The sequence below is a fragment of the Phyllobates terribilis genome, unplaced genomic scaffold (assembly GCF_046119375.1).
Source record: "Phyllobates terribilis strain yellow unplaced genomic scaffold, ASM4611937v1 Scaffold_8__6_contigs__length_399053987, whole genome shotgun sequence".
NCBI classification, from domain to species: domain Eukaryota; kingdom Metazoa; phylum Chordata; class Amphibia; order Anura; family Dendrobatidae; genus Phyllobates; species Phyllobates terribilis.
In genome coordinates, this window is record NW_027362768.1 from 384932664 (window position 1) to 384950287 (window position 17624).

At 47.3% G+C, this 17624-nt stretch overlaps 1 protein-coding gene across 1 annotated transcript; it reads left to right on the top strand.

Annotated features, from left to right (window-relative positions):
- The first annotated feature begins 1935 nt into the window (after positions 1 to 1935).
- Positions 1936 to 16904, top strand: LOC141157778 (olfactory receptor 1f45-like). The gene is made up of 3 exons (XM_073645308.1): positions 1936 to 2005; positions 5628 to 5728; positions 15918 to 16904. The coding sequence occupies exons 1-3, from the start codon at positions 1936 to 1938 to the stop codon at positions 16902 to 16904; spliced, it is 1158 nt and encodes a 385-aa protein (XP_073501409.1).
- The last annotated feature ends 720 nt before the right edge of the window (positions 16905 to 17624 follow it).

Below are 17624 nucleotides of genomic sequence, written 5' to 3' on the forward strand. Positions count from 1 at the left end.
ACCATGGCGTCGTACCATAGTTTACTGGAAATATTCCAGGCTGGTAGGAGGCAAGGAAATTCCCACAGAAAAGTACCAGCAGTAATTTTCAGGGACCTGCGCTTGTAGAAGGCGGAGACAACACCGGGAGAAATAGTGGCGGCTGGGGACCGAGTATGGACACGAGGCATGAGGTTGTGAAAAGCTTCCGCCTCCACGAGCCTAAAAGGCCACATTTCAAGTGCAAGCGGCTGTCCAGAAATCTGGCAGTTTAGTATTGCGGTCTGTTGGTGGGTGGGTGGCTGGCTGCATACTTGCGCTTACATTCCAAGTAACAGAAAACTAAGCAGATGGTGGCCTCTATCATCATCATGGCCTCACCTCGGCACTGTGAACTCTCCTGAAGGAGAAGCCAGGGCCCGCCGGAGGAGTCTCCGGTTTTCTGGTGGGTCCGTCCAACACTGCCGAGAAGCAGCCCTGGCTAAGAAAAGTGTGGCGGAAGGTTCCGGGACACTCTATGGCTGTTTTTTTAATGTGGATCGGACATGCTTATGCATGTTATTTCTCAAACCGCATTACAGATCAGGCCATTGCCCAACTCTGTAGTCATGAAATTAAATGCGCAACGAAAGATGTTTGTGTGTCAAAGCACCACCGAGAAGTGCGAGCTGATGTTGGACAGGCTGCCATTGATTCTGCAAAAGCTGCTTTAGAGGACTTCCTGGGAGAAATGACACCCAGGGTAGATATGGTTTCCCTCTATGCCAGTCCTTTCACTGAGCTAAAGAATATGGCTGTGGTGAAATACAACTCTCAGCAAAAAAAGCTGTGAATTGGCTCCGTACCGTCCCTGGCCACATTCACCTGTCCACGTGTTTGTCTTTAGGCGGTCCTTCCCAGTAAGTGCACTGGGGAGGGCACGGGTAATGTTGTGGGACCCGTGCTTATGGAAGGCGGAGACAACACCGGGAGAAATAGTGGTGGCTGGGGACCGAGTATGGACACCCGGCCGCCGCAGGCATGAGGTTATGAAAAGCTTCCGCCTCCACCAGCCTAAAAGGCCACATTTCAAGTGCAAGCAGCTGTCAAAAATTTGGCAGTATAGTATTGCAGCCTGTGGGTGGGTGGGTGGCTGCATACTTGTGCTTGCATTCCAAGGAATGGGGTAGGGACAACTGAACGCTGCACTGGGACAAGGACGTGGACGGTGATTGTTGCAAGTCTGCAATGACAGGTGCATGGCGGGAGGCATCTTCACATGCGCCAAGGATCACTTATGATGGGTACACTTTAAGGCAGTGATCTGGGAGTCAGAGATGCTTCCAGAGGTCTTCCCCATGCTGTTCCCATGTCTTTTCAGCACTGTATGCATGTGTCTGATGATGTGTTACACATCACATGGCCAGATAAGGTTGTAAAATGTTAAAATTACATTTCCCAGTGAATGCATTTGTCTTTGTTGAAAGCAATGCAGAAGTGCAAAAACGCATCAAAAACGCTACGTGTGAACATAGCCCAAGATGTGAGTAGGGGTATTTTTGTTTTTGGTTATTTATTTTGCCTTATATACAAGTCATTACACTGGAAAGTATGTTCCTTAACATATTTCCCAGGAAAATGCATTTTGGTTTCGTTTTTGTATGTTTCATTGTGAGTCCGTAAAAGTGGCGCAATTCTCTGACCACGTTGTTCACAGCAGTGACCTGGGAGTCAGAAATGCTTCCAGGGGTCTTCCCCATGCTGTCCCCATGTCATTTGAGCACTGCTCCCATCGATTTGGGCAATTTTTAGGCGCTCTGCAGACCGCCGGGGGGAGCCGCCTGAAAAATGCTCGAGTTTCCCATAGACTTACATTGGGCTCGTTGCTCAGGTCGAACACCCGAGTATTCCAATGTGCTCGACCCGAGCAACGAGCACCCGAGCATTTTAGTGCTCGCTCATCACTAGTGTAGACAAATGAAGGAAAGATTCTGTGCACCTGCGAATAATCTACTAAATAACCAAAGATGTGACAATGAAACAGAATGTAAGGTCACTGATGAAAAAAAAACACTGGGCTACCAGGCACAAAATACCAAGAAGAAGAAATTCTGAAAAATAATCTCTAGAGTTTACAGTCTATTTATTATATCACCAAGGACAAAATGCTGAACTGCAGTCCATTTTACAAGTTAATCAAAGAATAAACTGAAGATAAAAGCTCTGGTTTACCAAGAATACCAATAAGATGCAGAAGAAGGTATATTAAGATATCCGGATACATACATCTCCAGTCCACCAGGGAGAAAACAGGATTATAAAAGAAGTACATAATCTGCTAACCATCTACATAACCAAGGATCATAGTAGTATGGTAGAGTTGGAGGGGACCTCCAGGGTCCACCCAGTCAGTGATTCCATCATAGAAGGGAATTAGATTAGTCTGACATGACTTATTAGTTACAAACCCAAGCTGGCTCTGGTTAATTACTGAACTACTATTGGATGGGACACTGAACTACTAGGAAAACAAGAATGTATAGAACATGAAAGTATCAGAAAGCTGTAGAAAATACACTAGGCTGCCAGGGAGAATAACAAGGTAAAGAGGTTATCCCAAATTCTACAAAGTGAGGTGATAGATCTGCAATTTCCAATATTTATCAGTTGAGGACTGAGCTCATTATTCACCATTGGGTCAGTGGATTTTCTTTGCAAACTTAAGTTGGCGCTATAATAAATAATAATAATAATAATAATAATACATGTCATTCATTAGTAAATTGCTGTCCTTCTCACTTTCTTTGGGCTGTGATTGGCTGGTCGGATGAATATGATACAATGTATACTCACAATGGAGTGAGAACAATAATAACTAATTGGCTTTTGTCACCTGTGTCATTAAATTAAGATGTCACCTCTGTGAATAATTGCTGTTTACTCTGCTTTTATTATTAACTTTAGCTCATTAGTAAAATGCCTCAGAGATACAATCCCAGCTGATTTCTACAGGTATATATATATATGCTTATAAAGCTATTACGCTCGTTTAGATGGACGCCGCTCTGTCTGACTGACCGATGGCAAGAAGAATCGTCCAGGTACTTACATTTTCAATCCGCGATCACTGATCAAAAGGTAAAATCTCTGTGTAGGCGGCTCCACTAGGTCAACGCCTAGTTGGCTAAAAAGACAAGATTTACATACCGAGAAGAGAAAAGTCATATCTCAGGAAGGGAGAGACACAGGGACAAAAGAAAAACATCTTCAGATTCAGTAGAGCAGCGGCATTTCCATCAGGTAACAAAGGGACATATTTGTTACACGTGAGCGATCCTCTTTATAGAGTAACCATTGTTTTAATCTTTATTTCAGAAATCAATTGTACACATGAAAAATAAGAAACTTTGTAATATATCAGAGAAATCTTCTCTTCTGATCATTCATTTTCAAAATTCTCAATTCATCGGGAAAATCTCTCTGCAGTACAGTGAATAAAAAGTCTCCCGTTAATGAGATAGGAGGTGACAGTTGGTGCTCATAAAGTTTTATGGAGAAGTGCAACTGTCAACTCCTGTGGGGAGAACTTGCAGCAGAATCTCTGTGTCTTCCCCCCGGCTCCTCCTCCTCTCTCCATAGAATTTTAAAAGCACCAACTCTCAGTAATGGGAAAATCTGTCGGCACTGAATTCAGATATGATCTATGAATTGAGAGAGAAAGATCAATCCTTCTAGGAGGTAACAGGGGAGCACGGCAGGAACACGAGCCGAGACTGCGGCTGCTGTGCGTCCTGACCACGTGCAAACCTTCACCATCACCACATCCAGACGATTTGCTTGGTGTCCTCTGTGCATATTATTTTATGCATTTTCAATAAAAGTGATGTTTTTATTCTTCCCATAGTTTACTCTTTTCTCTGCTTATATTTCGAATCACTTTTTTTCCCTGCAGTCTGCGCCCCCTGATATCGTTCTGGTGCCGCGTAATCTTTATTTTTACCAACAAATATGAGTCATCTGGGTACGGGGAAGCGGGAGATTACTATGTAGTGGGGAAAATAAGTATTGGATACACTGCCAAAGAATCAAGAGATCTGTAATTGTTATCGTCGGTCACTTCACCTGTGAGAGACAGAATGTAAAAATAACAACCAGAAAATCCCATTGTAGGATTGTTACATAATTAATTTACATTTTATTCTATGAAATAAGTATTTGATACAATAGAAAAACAGAACTTAATATTTGGTCCAGAAACCTTTGTTACAATCACAGAGGTCGGACGTTTCCTGTAGTTCTTGACCAGGTTTGCACACACTGCAGCAGGGATTTTGGCCCCCTCCTTAATACAGATCTTCTCCAGGTTTGCACACACTGCAGCAGGGATTTTGGCCCCCTCCTCCATACAGATCTTCTCCAGGTTTGCACACACTGCAGCAGGGATTTTGGCCCCCTCCTCCATACAGATCTTCTCCAGGTTTGCACACACTGCGGCAGGGATTTTGGCCCCCTCCTCCTTACAGATCTTCCCCAGATCTTTCAGGTTTCGGGGTGGTCACTGGATAACATTGAGTTTCAGCTCCCTCCAAAGATTTCCTATTGGGTTCAGGCCTGGAGACTGGCTAGGCCACTCCAGGACCCTGAAATGCTTCTCATAGAGCCACTCTTTAGTTGCCCTGGCTGTGTGTTTCTGGTCATTATCATGCCGGAAGACCCAGCCACGACCCATCTTCAATGTTCTTACTGAGGGGAGAAGGTTGTTGGGCAAAATATCACCATACATGACCCCATCCATCCTCCTTTCAATATGATGCAGTCGTTCTGTCCCCTTTGCAGAAAAGCTCCCCCAAAGTATGATGTTTCCCCCACCATGCTTCACGATTGGGATGGTGTTCTTGGGGTTGTACTCATTCTTTTTCTTCCTCCAAACATGGCGAGTGGAGTTGATGCCAAAAAGTTCTATTTTGGTCTCATCTGACCACATGACCTTCTCCCATGCCTCCTCTGGATCATCCAGATGGTCATTGGAGAACTTCAAACGAGTCTGTACATGTGCTGGTGTGAGCAGGGGGACCTTCAGAATTTTAATCCATGACGGCGTAGTGTGTTACTAATGGTAATGTGTGAGACTGTAGTCCCAGCTCTCTTTAGGTCATTGACCAGGTCCTCCCATGTAGTTCTGGGATGATTCCCGACCTTTCTCAGAATCATGCTTACCCCACGTTGCGAGATCTTGCATGGAGCCCCAGACCGAGGAACATTGACAGTCATCTTGTGTTTCTTCAATTTTCTAATAATTGTGACAACAGTTGTTGCTTTCTCACCAAGCTGCTGCCTATTGTCCTGTAGCCCATCCCAGCCTTGTGCAGTTCTACAATTTTGTCCCTGGTGTCCTTAGACAGCTCTTTGGTCTTGGCCATGGTGGAGAGGTTGGAGTGTGATTGATTGAGTGTGTAGACAGGTGTCTTTTATACAGGTAACAAGTTCAAACAGGTGCGATGAATACAGGTAATGAGTGCAGAGTAGGAGGACTTCTTACAGAAAAACTAACAGGTCTGTGAGAGACAGAATTCTTGCTGGTTGGTTGGTGATCAAATACTTATTTCATGTAATAAAATGCAAATTAATTATGTAAAAATCATACAATGTGATTTTCTGATTCTTTGTAGGTGGGAAAACGTGCAATATCGGCAGAGAATCAAATACTTATTTTCCCCAGTGTATATTCACTAATTATATGGACATCGCATTGCGGCACTTATTGCCCCAGGTAACGCGTTACTTATGGCATTTTTTCTAGTTACCTTTAGGCAGCATGTTCTCTAACTCTCCTGATACACACTTGTACACTATGGGCTAGTGCAGTGTTCAGACTTGTATCTTTCTGCTGAATCCATAGTATTATCGGTTTGTGTTGTTCTGCCATTATACAATGTAATTCTCATGCAGATGTTATTGACAGAAGTCAAGGAAGAAGTGAAGCATCGACAGATCCACCGGAGACAGGAAGAATTGTAACGTCTTTATCATATTTCTAGGAATTGTGCAGAGGATGGAACATTCACAAGGATCGTAATAATCTGTCTGTGCTGCGGACCCTTTATATATATATGTAGCACCCTGAGGATTCGGCTGCTACAGGGGTATTACACCTCAACCCTGAGGTGTGATATTCCACTCCCGGGTAAGGATGGAGTGTGGGACTGAGCTCAGTAGGCTGCATACACTACATACATCCCATTTCCGGGGGACAGACCAATGGTACTCCCACTAGAGAAATGTGCAGGTACGACAGCGTCTGTCCCTGGCTGGAGTGGGAGGGGGGTGGAACATCCCAGTAGTGTAGGGGCAGATAGGGGGAGCAGTCTGGGTAATGCTAGGAGCTCATTGGGTGCTGGTCACCTGAGCTCACACATAGAGGGAGTATATAAGGTGGGAACCATCTTAGAACAGGGTCTTTTGTAGAGGTTTGGTCAGACAAGCAGAGCAGCTCAGCCAGCTCCAAGGCCAAGAGAGTGAGAGAGAGGAGAAAAGAAGGACCCAGAGGGGGAGAAGAGAGAACTCCAAGAACCCAAAATTAGACCAGAGGGTGAAGAGTTGGCACAAGGGTACCGGATCCCAAGCTGGTGGAGGGCACTAATCCTTAGCCAGAGACCGGAGGTCGTGGGCAGGATCTGCCACGACCACCCACTAAATCCACCCGGAAGGCAAACCAAGAATAGGGTCAGGGAACCCAGAGACAAGGGTTTTACCAACAAGAGGCCCGAGGGAGCCGGACTTAGGTGGATCCCTGGTGGGGAAGGCCAGAGAGAAGGACAAGTCAAAAAGGGAGCTCAGGAACACGCTCCAGAATCACCTGGGGGTTGGCCGAGTCCAGGACCTGGTGGACGCAGCACGGCTCGGGTGGTCACTCAAGGCCGGAGTGACCAACACAAAAGCAGTAAGTAAAAACCCTGAACTGCACAGCCCGACTCTGAGTTTCATTACCATCCTCACTGCACCTCCACAACCACCATCCTCTGCAACTGACCCCCTGAGGCTATACCCCTCCCGTTGGGGGTTATACTACCTGAGCTGCACACACACCACCAGCCTCAGCGGACCCTGCTGCAGCGGCGGCCGTAGTGACCGCAAATCAACGGGTGGCGTAGTCGACACTAAAGAACATCCAGTAACATCTGTAGGACTGCCACACACTGAGCTTGACAACCTGGGCACGGACCGGGTCACCGCCACTCGGAGACTACAACCCCCATCTGATCCGGCTCCGGGTATCCCCCAAACAACACTGGCCCAGGGGGCGCGTCAACTTTGGCGTAGTCGGCAGGATAACGTGCCCGCAACAACCGGGTACTGCGTGCCTGAAGAAAAGTTCACCGTTACCTTAAAAAGAAGTCTCCCGCCGGTTCCGGAGGGTCCCCGCCAACGGACCCCATCACAGGTCGTTTCCCGCCGGTTGTCCGCCATTTGCAGCTTTTTCCCGCCATTTCCAAAGATTTCCCGCCTTGGAAGAGCGGACGCCATTATGGGCGTGCCAGAGGGTGGCAAAAGGCCACCTCCCATCGTGGGCCAGGTCGAAGAATGGCGCCAAAAGCGGAAACCGCGCCCACCAACAGAGACTGTGATGCTGGAAGTGTCCATCAGCGTGAGAGAACTGCCCCTGGAACTGACAATCACAAAGTTGCCCCGGGACCACCTTCAATGTGGGCGGAGACAGAACAAGAGAACGAAGATGGGTGTCGCCTGGAGCAGTCTGGAGAGAGCGCACCTGGAGACAAGAAGTCCGGAGAGGAGTCCAGAGAGAGCCTACCCGGAGATGGAGGGAGAGTCAGGCAGCACCGACCCAGTGGTCAGGAGCCTGCTACAAGCCACAACCCCACTAGGCCTAGTGGAGGTCCTGGCACAGCTCCCCCGAGACCGGGAGTGTGCACAGACTGCGCTGGAGGGCCTCGCACGGAGGATGGCCCGGGTGCAGCGAGAGACGTTGGCGGAGTGGAGCCGAGAGATGGCCCAGCGGACCGAAACCCGTCAGCGGAGCACGCCACCCGAGACGAGGAGACAGACCGCCTCTGAGGATGGTGGAGGAGGACTCAAGGCCGGAGACGGCGCCGAGAAGGGAGCTGAACGAATGGAGGCAGGTAAAGGGGACGTCTCTACCCCGAGCCGGGAAACCGCGTGCCTGCCCCAGCTCCCCGTCGCAGAGCCCGAAATTCCCCCTGCCGTGCCCGTCGCTGCATCGTCACCGCCGCAGACTAGGCCTCAACCGGAAACCGCGGCCGCGACCCCTGTGACGTCACGCGCTTCGACCCTGAGCGCGGCAAAGCAGGAAATACCATCGGCCTGGTCGCAAGGCCTAGTACACCCGGGCGCCGCCATTCCAACAGCGCCCCCTACCTCCGCGGAGCCACCAGCCTGGTCGCAAGGCCTGGTCAACCCGGGCGCCGCTACCACCACAGCGCCCATAACACCCAAAGTACCGCACCTGGGTGAGGACCTGTTCGCCCAGCATACGTGCCCGGATGGGCAGCCCTTCATATGGCCCCAGGAGTACTACCAACTGGAACTCCAAAGGGCGAGGCCCCTGTGTGAGCCCCTGATTCCGGCTCCGAAGCCCGTCAGGAGGACCCAGCCCCCGCTAGAGGAGGCACAGTTTGAGTGGGACCCCACCGGAGGAGACCTCATGGGGTTCACTCAGGAGACTCGGGCGGCCGCAGCGGGGCGTGCAGAGTGCTGCCGCCAGCAGCTCGAGGTCTTCGAGAAGGAGCGGAGAGAGAGGCGGGTCCAGGAACAGCAAGCACAGATAAGGAGCGCGGAGCAGAAGAGCCGGACCAGGAGAGATCCCCGTGCAGCTCATGGTCCCCGTACCACCGGGACTGTGATTAAATTCAACCTGCAGCATGGGTGGGGCTTCATAAGAGACCATCATACCCCCGGCGACGTCTTTGTCACCCGCAGAGACGTAGAAAGCCATCTGCCGGAGGGACACAGAGGTCGTGACCTGTATGTAGGGGACGAGGTCACCTTCACCCGGCACAAGTGTGCCAAAGGACCCTACGCCCTCCATGTACATCGCCTGACGGAGGAGGAGCTGCGGTGTGAGGAGGAGCAGGAGGACCCGGACGGGTCTGAATCCAAAGAAGGAGCAGGAGGACGCCGTCGTTAAAGTACGGTAAAGAGACTGTAAATAGTTACCCATCGGGGTACAGTGAACTGTTGCTGCTTTAAATATGTCCCCGTTGGGACAAGAGTGAACTGTTAACCCGTGTGTCCCTATTCCCATTATGTTATTTATGAAAAGTTTTATATGAAAAGTTTTATTGCTGATAATATATGTGATGTTTTATATGTTTATGTTTATGAAAAAAAAATTGTATGTTTTGGATGTTTTTTATATCTTACAGCCCGAGGACGTGCTGTGATTTACCAGGGGGGAATGTAGCACCCTGAGGATTCGGCTGCTACAGGGGTATTACACCTCAAGCCAGAGGTGTGATATTCCACTCCCGGGTAAGGATGGAGTGTGGAACTGAGCTCAGTAGGCTGCATGCACTACATACATCCCATTTCCGGGGGACAGACCAATGGTACTCCCACTAGAGAAATGTGCAGGTACGACAGCGTCTGTCCCTGGCTGGAGTGGGAGGGGGGTGGAACATCCCAGTAGTGTAGGGGCAGATAGGGGGAGCAGTCTGGGTAATGCTAGGAGCTCATTGGGTGCTGGTCACCTGAGCTCACACATAGAGGGAGTATATAAGGTGGGAACCATCTTAGAACAGGGTCTTTTGTAGAGGTTTGGTCAGACAAGCAGAGCAGCTCAGCCAGCTCCAAGGCCAAGAGAGTGAGAGAGAGGAGAAAAGAAGGACCCAGAGAGGGAGAAGAGGGAACTCCAAGAACCCAAAATTAGACCAGAGGGTGAAGAGTTGGCACAAGGGTACCGGATCCCAAGCTGGTGGAGGGCACTAATCCTTAGCCAGAGACCGGAGGTCGTGGGCAGGATCTGCCACGACCACCCACTAAATCCACCCAGAAGGCAAACCAAGAATAGGGTCAGGGAACCCAGAGACAAGGGTTTTACCAACAAGAGGCCCGAGGGAGCCGGACTTAGGTGGATCCCTGGTGGGGAAGGCCAGAGAGAAGGACAAGTCAGAAAGGGAGCTCAGGAACACGCTCCAGAATCACCTGGGGGTTGGCCGAGTCCAGGACCTGGTGGACGCAGCACGGCTCGGGTGGTCACTCAAGGCCGGAGTGACCAACACAAAAGCAGTAAGTAAAAACCCTGAACTGCACAGCCCGACTCTGAGTTTCATTACCATCCTCACTGCACCTCCACAACCACCATCCTCTGCAACTGACCCCCTGAGGCTATACCCCTCCCGTTGGGGGTTATACTACCTGAGCTGCACACACACCACCAGCCTCAGCGGACCCTGCTGCAGCGGCGGCCGTAGTGACCGCAAATCAACGGGTGGCGTAGTCGACACTAAAGAACATCCAGTAACATCTGTAGGACTGCCACACACTGAGCTTGACACCCTGGGCACGGACCGGGTCACCGCCACTCGGAGACTACAACCCCCATCTGATCCGGCTCCGGGTATCCCCCAAACAACACTGGCCCAGGGGGCGCGTCATATACAGCTGCTCTACCAGACAAAAATCGTAGGAAAATTTGGAAAAAATAATTCCCCCCCCCCCCATATATTCCTCTACTTTATAAGTCTATACTTTTGTATCCATTTCATAAAACTTAACAATTAATGCTGACAATATAACCAAAAAACAAGAAAAAGTCTAACTCATTGCGCGATCAATAAGCCTCCTTACCTTGGCATGCCAGGACCGGCATGTCACTCTCCAGAAGGAGAAACATTACCCCTTAGACCTCAGTCCAGAGCCTCTCATCTACCTCTCACCTAGCCAAATCAGACCTCATACTTTGCACCGATGAGGGGCAATACCTCGAAACACTGTGTCTGCAAACTGAGATTCTGATTTGGCTTTTATCTTAAGTTCTATTGCAAGGCTCGTTAAAGGGTCGATGGTGACTTGTAGGATCACTGCTTCCAATAGGTGGCGCTATAGAGTTCTAGTCCTCTTCCTCTACGAAAAGCCAATTTGCAAAAAAAAATTTCCTGATAGAGACCACTTGTCCCCCAGAACAATACCCTCCCAGTAATATATGATGATATTAACCCCTTAAAAGCCCAAGACGTACTAATACGTACCTGCGCCCTGGGCTTTAAGAGCATGATACATATTAGTACACCCTGTTGATTTTGCCTGCACACAGGCTGTGCGGGCGCAATCGCTGCCGGGTGTCAGCTGACATCCGGTGCTATGTGCAGGGAGCGGTCCCGCACTGCTCCCGGCACATTAACCCCCACAATGCTGCGATCGAAGTCGATCACAGCATTGCGGGGGCAAGGGGAGGTGATCGCGATACTCACCTCTACTGCCGGCTTCCAACGCTGTCTGCCGCGGCTTCCTGGATGTTGCCATGACGACCTGATGTCATCATGACAACATCCTGGTCACCAGACAGCAGGAAGATACTTTGGTCATGTGCAGTGCATGACCAAAGTATCTTCTCCCTCTGCAGCACTGACAGTCTGTATCGCACAGGGATGGTGCTCCATTCCTGTGCTATACAGGCGATCAGAGTAAAAAAAAAGTGAAAGTCCCATAGTGGGACAAAGTATAAAAGTAAAAAAAGTGTTAAAAAATGAAAAATAAATAAATAAATTTGTAAAAATATAAAAAAATAATAATAATCCACTAAAAATAAAAATATAATGTACCCATCAATAAATATTGCTATGGAAAAAAAAACAAAAAAACAATAAAAGTGCACATATTTGGTATCACTGCATCCGGAACGACCTGACCTATAAAACTGTCCCACTAGTAAACCCCTTCAGTGAACACGGTAAAAAAATCAATAAAAAACGAAGCAAAAAACAGTGCTTTATCACCATACCGCCAAACAAAAAATGGAATAACACGCGATCAAAAAGACAAATATAAATAATAATGGTACTGCTGAAAACGCCATCTCGTCCTGCAAAAAACAAGCTGCCATACAGCTTCATCAGCCGAATAATAAAAAAGTTATAGCTCTCAGAATAAAGCGATGCAAAAAAATATTTTTTTTCTATAAAATTGCTTTTATTGTGCAAAAGCGCCAAACATAGAAAATGATATAAATGTGGTACCGCTGTAAACTTACTGATCCGAAGAATAAAGCTGCATTATCAGTTTTACCACACGAGGAGCGGCATAAAAAAATGTAAAAAAAAAAACAATTCCTGAATTGTTGGTTTTTGTTTATTCTGCCTCCCAAAAATCAGAATAGAAAGCGACCAAGAAATGTCACGTGCCTGAAAATGGCACCAATAAAAACGTCAACTCATCCCGCAAAAAACAAGACGTCACATGACTCTGTCGGCCAAAATATGGAAAAATTATAGCTCTCAAAATATGGCGATGCAAAAACTAGATTTTACAAAAAAATGTGTCTTTTAGTGTGTGACAGCTGTCAATCATAAAAACCCCATATGATTCTGGTATCGCTGTAATCGCACCGACCCGAAGAATAAAGTCGTCTAATCACTTATACCGCACGAGGAACGGCGTAAAAAATAAACGCTAGGGCTGGGGTTGGGGTTAGGGCTGTGCTAGGGTTGGGGTTAGGGTCGGAGTTAGGGTTGAGGTTAGGGTTGGGCTAGGGTTGGGGTTGGGGTTAGGGTTGGGCTAGGGTTAGGGTTGGGGTTAGGGTTGGGCTAGGGTTGGGGTTAGGGTTAGGGTTGTGCTACGGTTAGGGTTGTGTTAGGGTTAGGGTTGGGGTTAGGGTTAGGGTTGGGGTTAGGATTGGGATTTTTTTCAAAAGTAAAAAAAAAAAATGATGACGATATGGCGACCAGTGTTGAGCGCAAGTGCTCGCTACTTGAGTTTGCATTAAGTGCTCGGGTATGCACTGAGTATTGCGGGTGCTCGAGTCTCCGCCCCATATGCTTAGCGCCCAAAAAAAACTCGTGGGGATTGTCTGCCATGCACGAGCGATCCCGCATGTTTTTTTTTGGGTGTCTAATAACAGTGAAACATGCGGGCGGGGACTCGAGCATGTCACTCGAGCATGCGCAATACATGGTGCATACCTGAGTACCCGATGCAAACTGAAGTAGCGAGCACTTGTGCTCAAGACTAATGACAACTTATTCAATATGAAGACCTAATGTTATCAAATTCTGTCGTACCTCTGGGTTCAAAATGTTCACTATACCCCTTAATAAAATCTTTGAGGGGTATAGCTTCCAAAATGGTGTCACTTGTGGGGGGTTTCCACTATTTAGGCACATCAGGGGCTCTCCAAACGCGACATGGCGTCCGCTCTCAATTCCAGCCAATTTTGTGTTCAAAAAGTCACACAGTGTTCTTTCCCTTCTGAACTCTGCCGTGCGCCCAAACACTGTACTTTCCCCACATATGGGGTATCGGCGTACTCAGGAGAAATTGCACAAAAGTTTTTGGGGTCCATTTTCTCCTCTTACCCTTGTGAAAATAAAAAAATTGGGGCTAAAACTTCATTTTTGTGGAAAAAGTTTGATTTTTTTATTTTCACGGCTCCATGTTATAAACTTCTGTAAAGCAGTTGGGGGTTCAGGGTGCTCACCACACATCTAGATAAGTTCCCTGAGGGGTATAATTTCCAAAATGGTATCACTTGTGGGGGGTTTCCACTGTTTAGGCACATCAGGGGCACATCCGCTAATTATTCAAGCAAATTTTACATTAAAAACTCAAATGGCGCTCCTTCCCTTCCGAACCCTGGTGTGCGCCCAAACAGTGGTTTTCCCCCACATATGGGGTATCTGCATACTCAGGAGAAATTGCACAACCAACTGCAGGGTGCAATTTCTCCTGTTACACCAATGAAAATGCAAAATTGGGGGCTGAAAAACATTTTTGTGGGAGAAATTTGAAAATTTTATTTTTACGGCTCAATGTTCTAAACTTCTGTGAAGCACCTGGGGGTTCAAGGTGCTCACCACACATCTAGATAAGTTCCCTGAGGGGTGTAGTTTCCACAATGGGGTCACTTGTGGGGGGTTTCCACTGTTTAGGCACATCAGGGGCTCTCCGAACGCAGCATGGCGTCCGCTAATTATTCAAGCAAATTTTACATTCAAAAAGTCAAATGGCGCTCCTTCCCTTCCGAGCCCTGCCGTGCGCCCAAACAGTGTTTTTTCCCACATATGGGGTATCCGCGTGCTCAGGGGAAATTGCACAACAAATTTTGGGGTCCATTTTTTCTTGTTACCCCTGCGAAAATAAAAAAAATTGGGTCTAAAGTAACATTTTTGTGAAAAAACTTAAATGTTAATTTTTTTCTTCCACATTACAAAAATTCCTGTGAAGCACCTGAAGGGTTAATAAACTTCTTGAATGTGGTTTTGAGCACCTTGAGGGGTGCAGTTTTTAGAATGGTGTCACTTTTGGGTATTTTCTGTCATAAAGACCCCTCAAAGTGACTTCAAATGTGATGTGGTCCCTAAAAAAATGGTTTTGTAAATTTTGTTGGAAAAATGAGAAATCGCTGGTCAACTTTTAACCCTTATAGCTCCCAAATAAAAAAAAAATTTGGTTCCAAAATTGTGCTGATGTAAAGTAGACATGTGACAAATGTTATTTATTAACTCTTTTGTGTGACATATCTCTCTGATTTAAGGGCATGAAAATTAAAATTTTGAAAATTGCAAAATTTTCAAAATTTTTGCCAAATTTCCATTTTTTTCACAAATAAACGCAAGTGATATCGAAGAAATTTTACCACAATCATGAAGTACAATATGTCATGAAAAAACAATCTCACAATCAGGGGGATCCGTTGAAGTCTTCCAGAGTAATTATCTCATAAAGTGACAGTGGTCAGAATTGTAAAAATTGGCCCGGTCATTAATGTGCAAACCACCTTGGGTTGTAAAGCGGTTAAAGAACCTTGGCTAAACACTGATAATATAGAAATGCATTACCAAGATACATTTACTCAAAACACAGAGGTTGCATCTGTCAGTAAATATCAGAGCATTATGTGTCTATTACTGTACTTTTGTATCAGAGCTGGGTTTAGACATATCTGAGTGTAAACTTGCATAGGTGACATGGATCATCTGTGGCAGATTCTATAGGATTGTGCATAATGTATATACATAGTGCTAATAGCTCAAAATATAGAGTACAAAGCAGAAATCGCATATAGAATATACTGCCCTGTATGCTAAACAGATTCCATATAGAATAATAAAGTGCATAATGTGCTATAGCAAGATAATTATAAGGATAAATCATTACCTATATATATAGTTAGGCCAAAGTATAAACTGAGGAGAGATACAGGTGAGGAGCGCAGAAGCACCTTGACGCGCGTTTCACCGCACTGGGCTTCACACTGACCAAGCCACCTGTATCTGTCCCCAGTTTATACAGTTTGGAACAGTCAAACTCTGCTACAAAGGTGAGGTTGTGGAACAGGTCAATCACCATGGCAAAACCAAGTGCAGCAACAAGTTACTAGGTAGTTATACTGCATCAGCAAGGTCTCTCCTAGACAAAGATTTCACAGAAGACGGGGCTTCCATGGTGTGCTGCAAAAGATTTACATTTCTCTTTTCTTCAGTCACTTTGCATTTTGTTAATAGATAAAAGTAGTATTAACCCTTCTATGCATGAAGCTTCCTATTCTGCAGCATTTTTTCCAACCTGCCTAACACTTTGCACAGATCGTGTGTTTTTTTTACAGTTCCAGCTCATTCTCTATTACTGCTGACTGCCAGCCTTTATCCTGTGTCTCGGAGGTTGTCAGCTCTGCCTTTTTGCTGACATTTCTGAATAATAATAATTTGCCCGTTTGTTATTTTTGCATTTCTTGTTATTTATTGCTGATTTATTTTGTCTTTTCTCAGATGAACATTATTGAATCGTCTTTACATGGTAACCAGAGCTTGGTGAGGGAGTTCGTCCTCTCCGGCCTCTCGTCCGCGGCCTCTGACCTCCAGATTCTCCTCTTCCTCAGTTTTATGATAGTCTATGTCCTCACGGTTCTGGGCAATGCGCTGATCCTCCTGGTGGTACAGCTTGACTTTCGCCTTCACACCCCCATGTATCTCTTCCTGAGCCACCTGTCCTTCCTAGATATTTGTTACTCCTCCGTGACCGTCCCTAAACTTCTCGCTGTCATCTCCTCCGATAACAGGAGGATCTCGTTCTCGGGCTGCTTGGCTCAGATGTATTTCTTCCATGTCCTGGGCAGCTCGGAGATGTTCCTTCTGGCCGTCATGGCTTATGACCGCTTTGTAGCCATCTGTAACCCGCTCCGGTACCCCGTTGTGATGCGGAGGGCGGTCTGCGTCCCCCTGGCTGGCTGTGCCTGGTTCGGTGGCTTTGCCCACTCCACGTTCCACACCTGCTTCCTCCTGAGACTTTCCTTCTGTGGACCCAACGAGCTCGACAACTTCTTTTGTGACGCGACGCCACTTATTAAACTCTCGTGTTCCGATACCGCAGTGGACGAGATCCTGCTCATCGTCACGCCGGCGATCCTGGGGCCATCGTGTTTTACGTTAGTTCTTATATCTTACAACCGGATTGTGAGGAGCATCCTGAGAATAAGCTCCAGGCAGGGGCGGCAGAAGACGTTCTCCACGTGTGCGGCACACTTACTGGTGGTGTCCATATTCTATGGCACCGGCATCATTGTGTATGTGCAGCCCATGTCAGTGTACACGTCAGCAAATCGCTTCATCACTGTGTTCTACGCGGTCATAACGCCCCTGCTGAACCCCCTGATATACACTCTGAGGAACAAGGAGGTGCAAGGAGCGCTGCGGAAATTACTAATACGGCCCAACGCGCTGCAGGAGAAAAACGGCAGAATGAGCAGCATCTTCTGAAAGTTACATCAGGTCTTATCCTCCAGAGCTGCACTCACTATTCTGCCGTTACATCGGGTCTTATCCTCCAGAGCTGCACTCACTATTCTGCTGTTACATCAAGTCTTATCCTCCAGTCACCTCCAGAGCTGCAGTCACGGTTATCTGGTAACATCATGTCCTATCCTCCAGTCACCTCCAGAGCTGCAGTCACTATTCTGCTGTTACATCAGGTCTTATCCTCCAGTCACCTCCAGAGCTGCACTCACTATTCTGCTGTTACATCAGGTCTTATCCTCCAGTCACCTCCAGAGCTGCAGTCACGGTTATCTGGTAACATCATGTCCTATCCTCCAGTCACCTCCAGAGCTGCGGTCACTATTCTGCTGTTACATCATGTCTTATCCTCCAGTCACCTCCATAGCTGCAGTCACGGTTATGTGGTTACATCATGTCCTATCCTCCAGTCACCTCCAGAGCTGCAGTCACTATTCTGCTGTTACATCAGGTCTTATCCTCAAGTCACCTCCAGAGCTGCACTCACTATTCTGCTGTTACATCAGGTCTTATCCTCCAGTCACCTCCAGAGCTGCACTCACTATTCTGCCATTACATCAGGTCTTATCCTCCAGAGCTGCACTCACTATTCTGCCATCACATCAGGTCTTATCCTCCAGTCACCTCCAGAGCTGCACTCATTATTCTGCTGTTACATCAGGTCTTATCCTCCAGTCACCTCCA

Bases quoted from the DNA above. Each gene is read 5' to 3' on its own strand.
- LOC141157778 (XM_073645308.1), top strand. From the start codon at position 1,936: ATGAAGGAAAGATTCTGTGCACCTGCGAATAATCTACTAAATAACCAA. The intron at 2,006-5,627 runs GTAAGGTCACTG...GATTCTTTGTAG, and splicing joins ATGTGACAATGAAACAGAAT to GTGGGAAAACGTGCAATATC. The intron at 5,729-15,917 runs GTAACGCGTTAC...GTCTTTTCTCAG, and splicing joins TGCGGCACTTATTGCCCCAG to ATGAACATTATTGAATCGTC.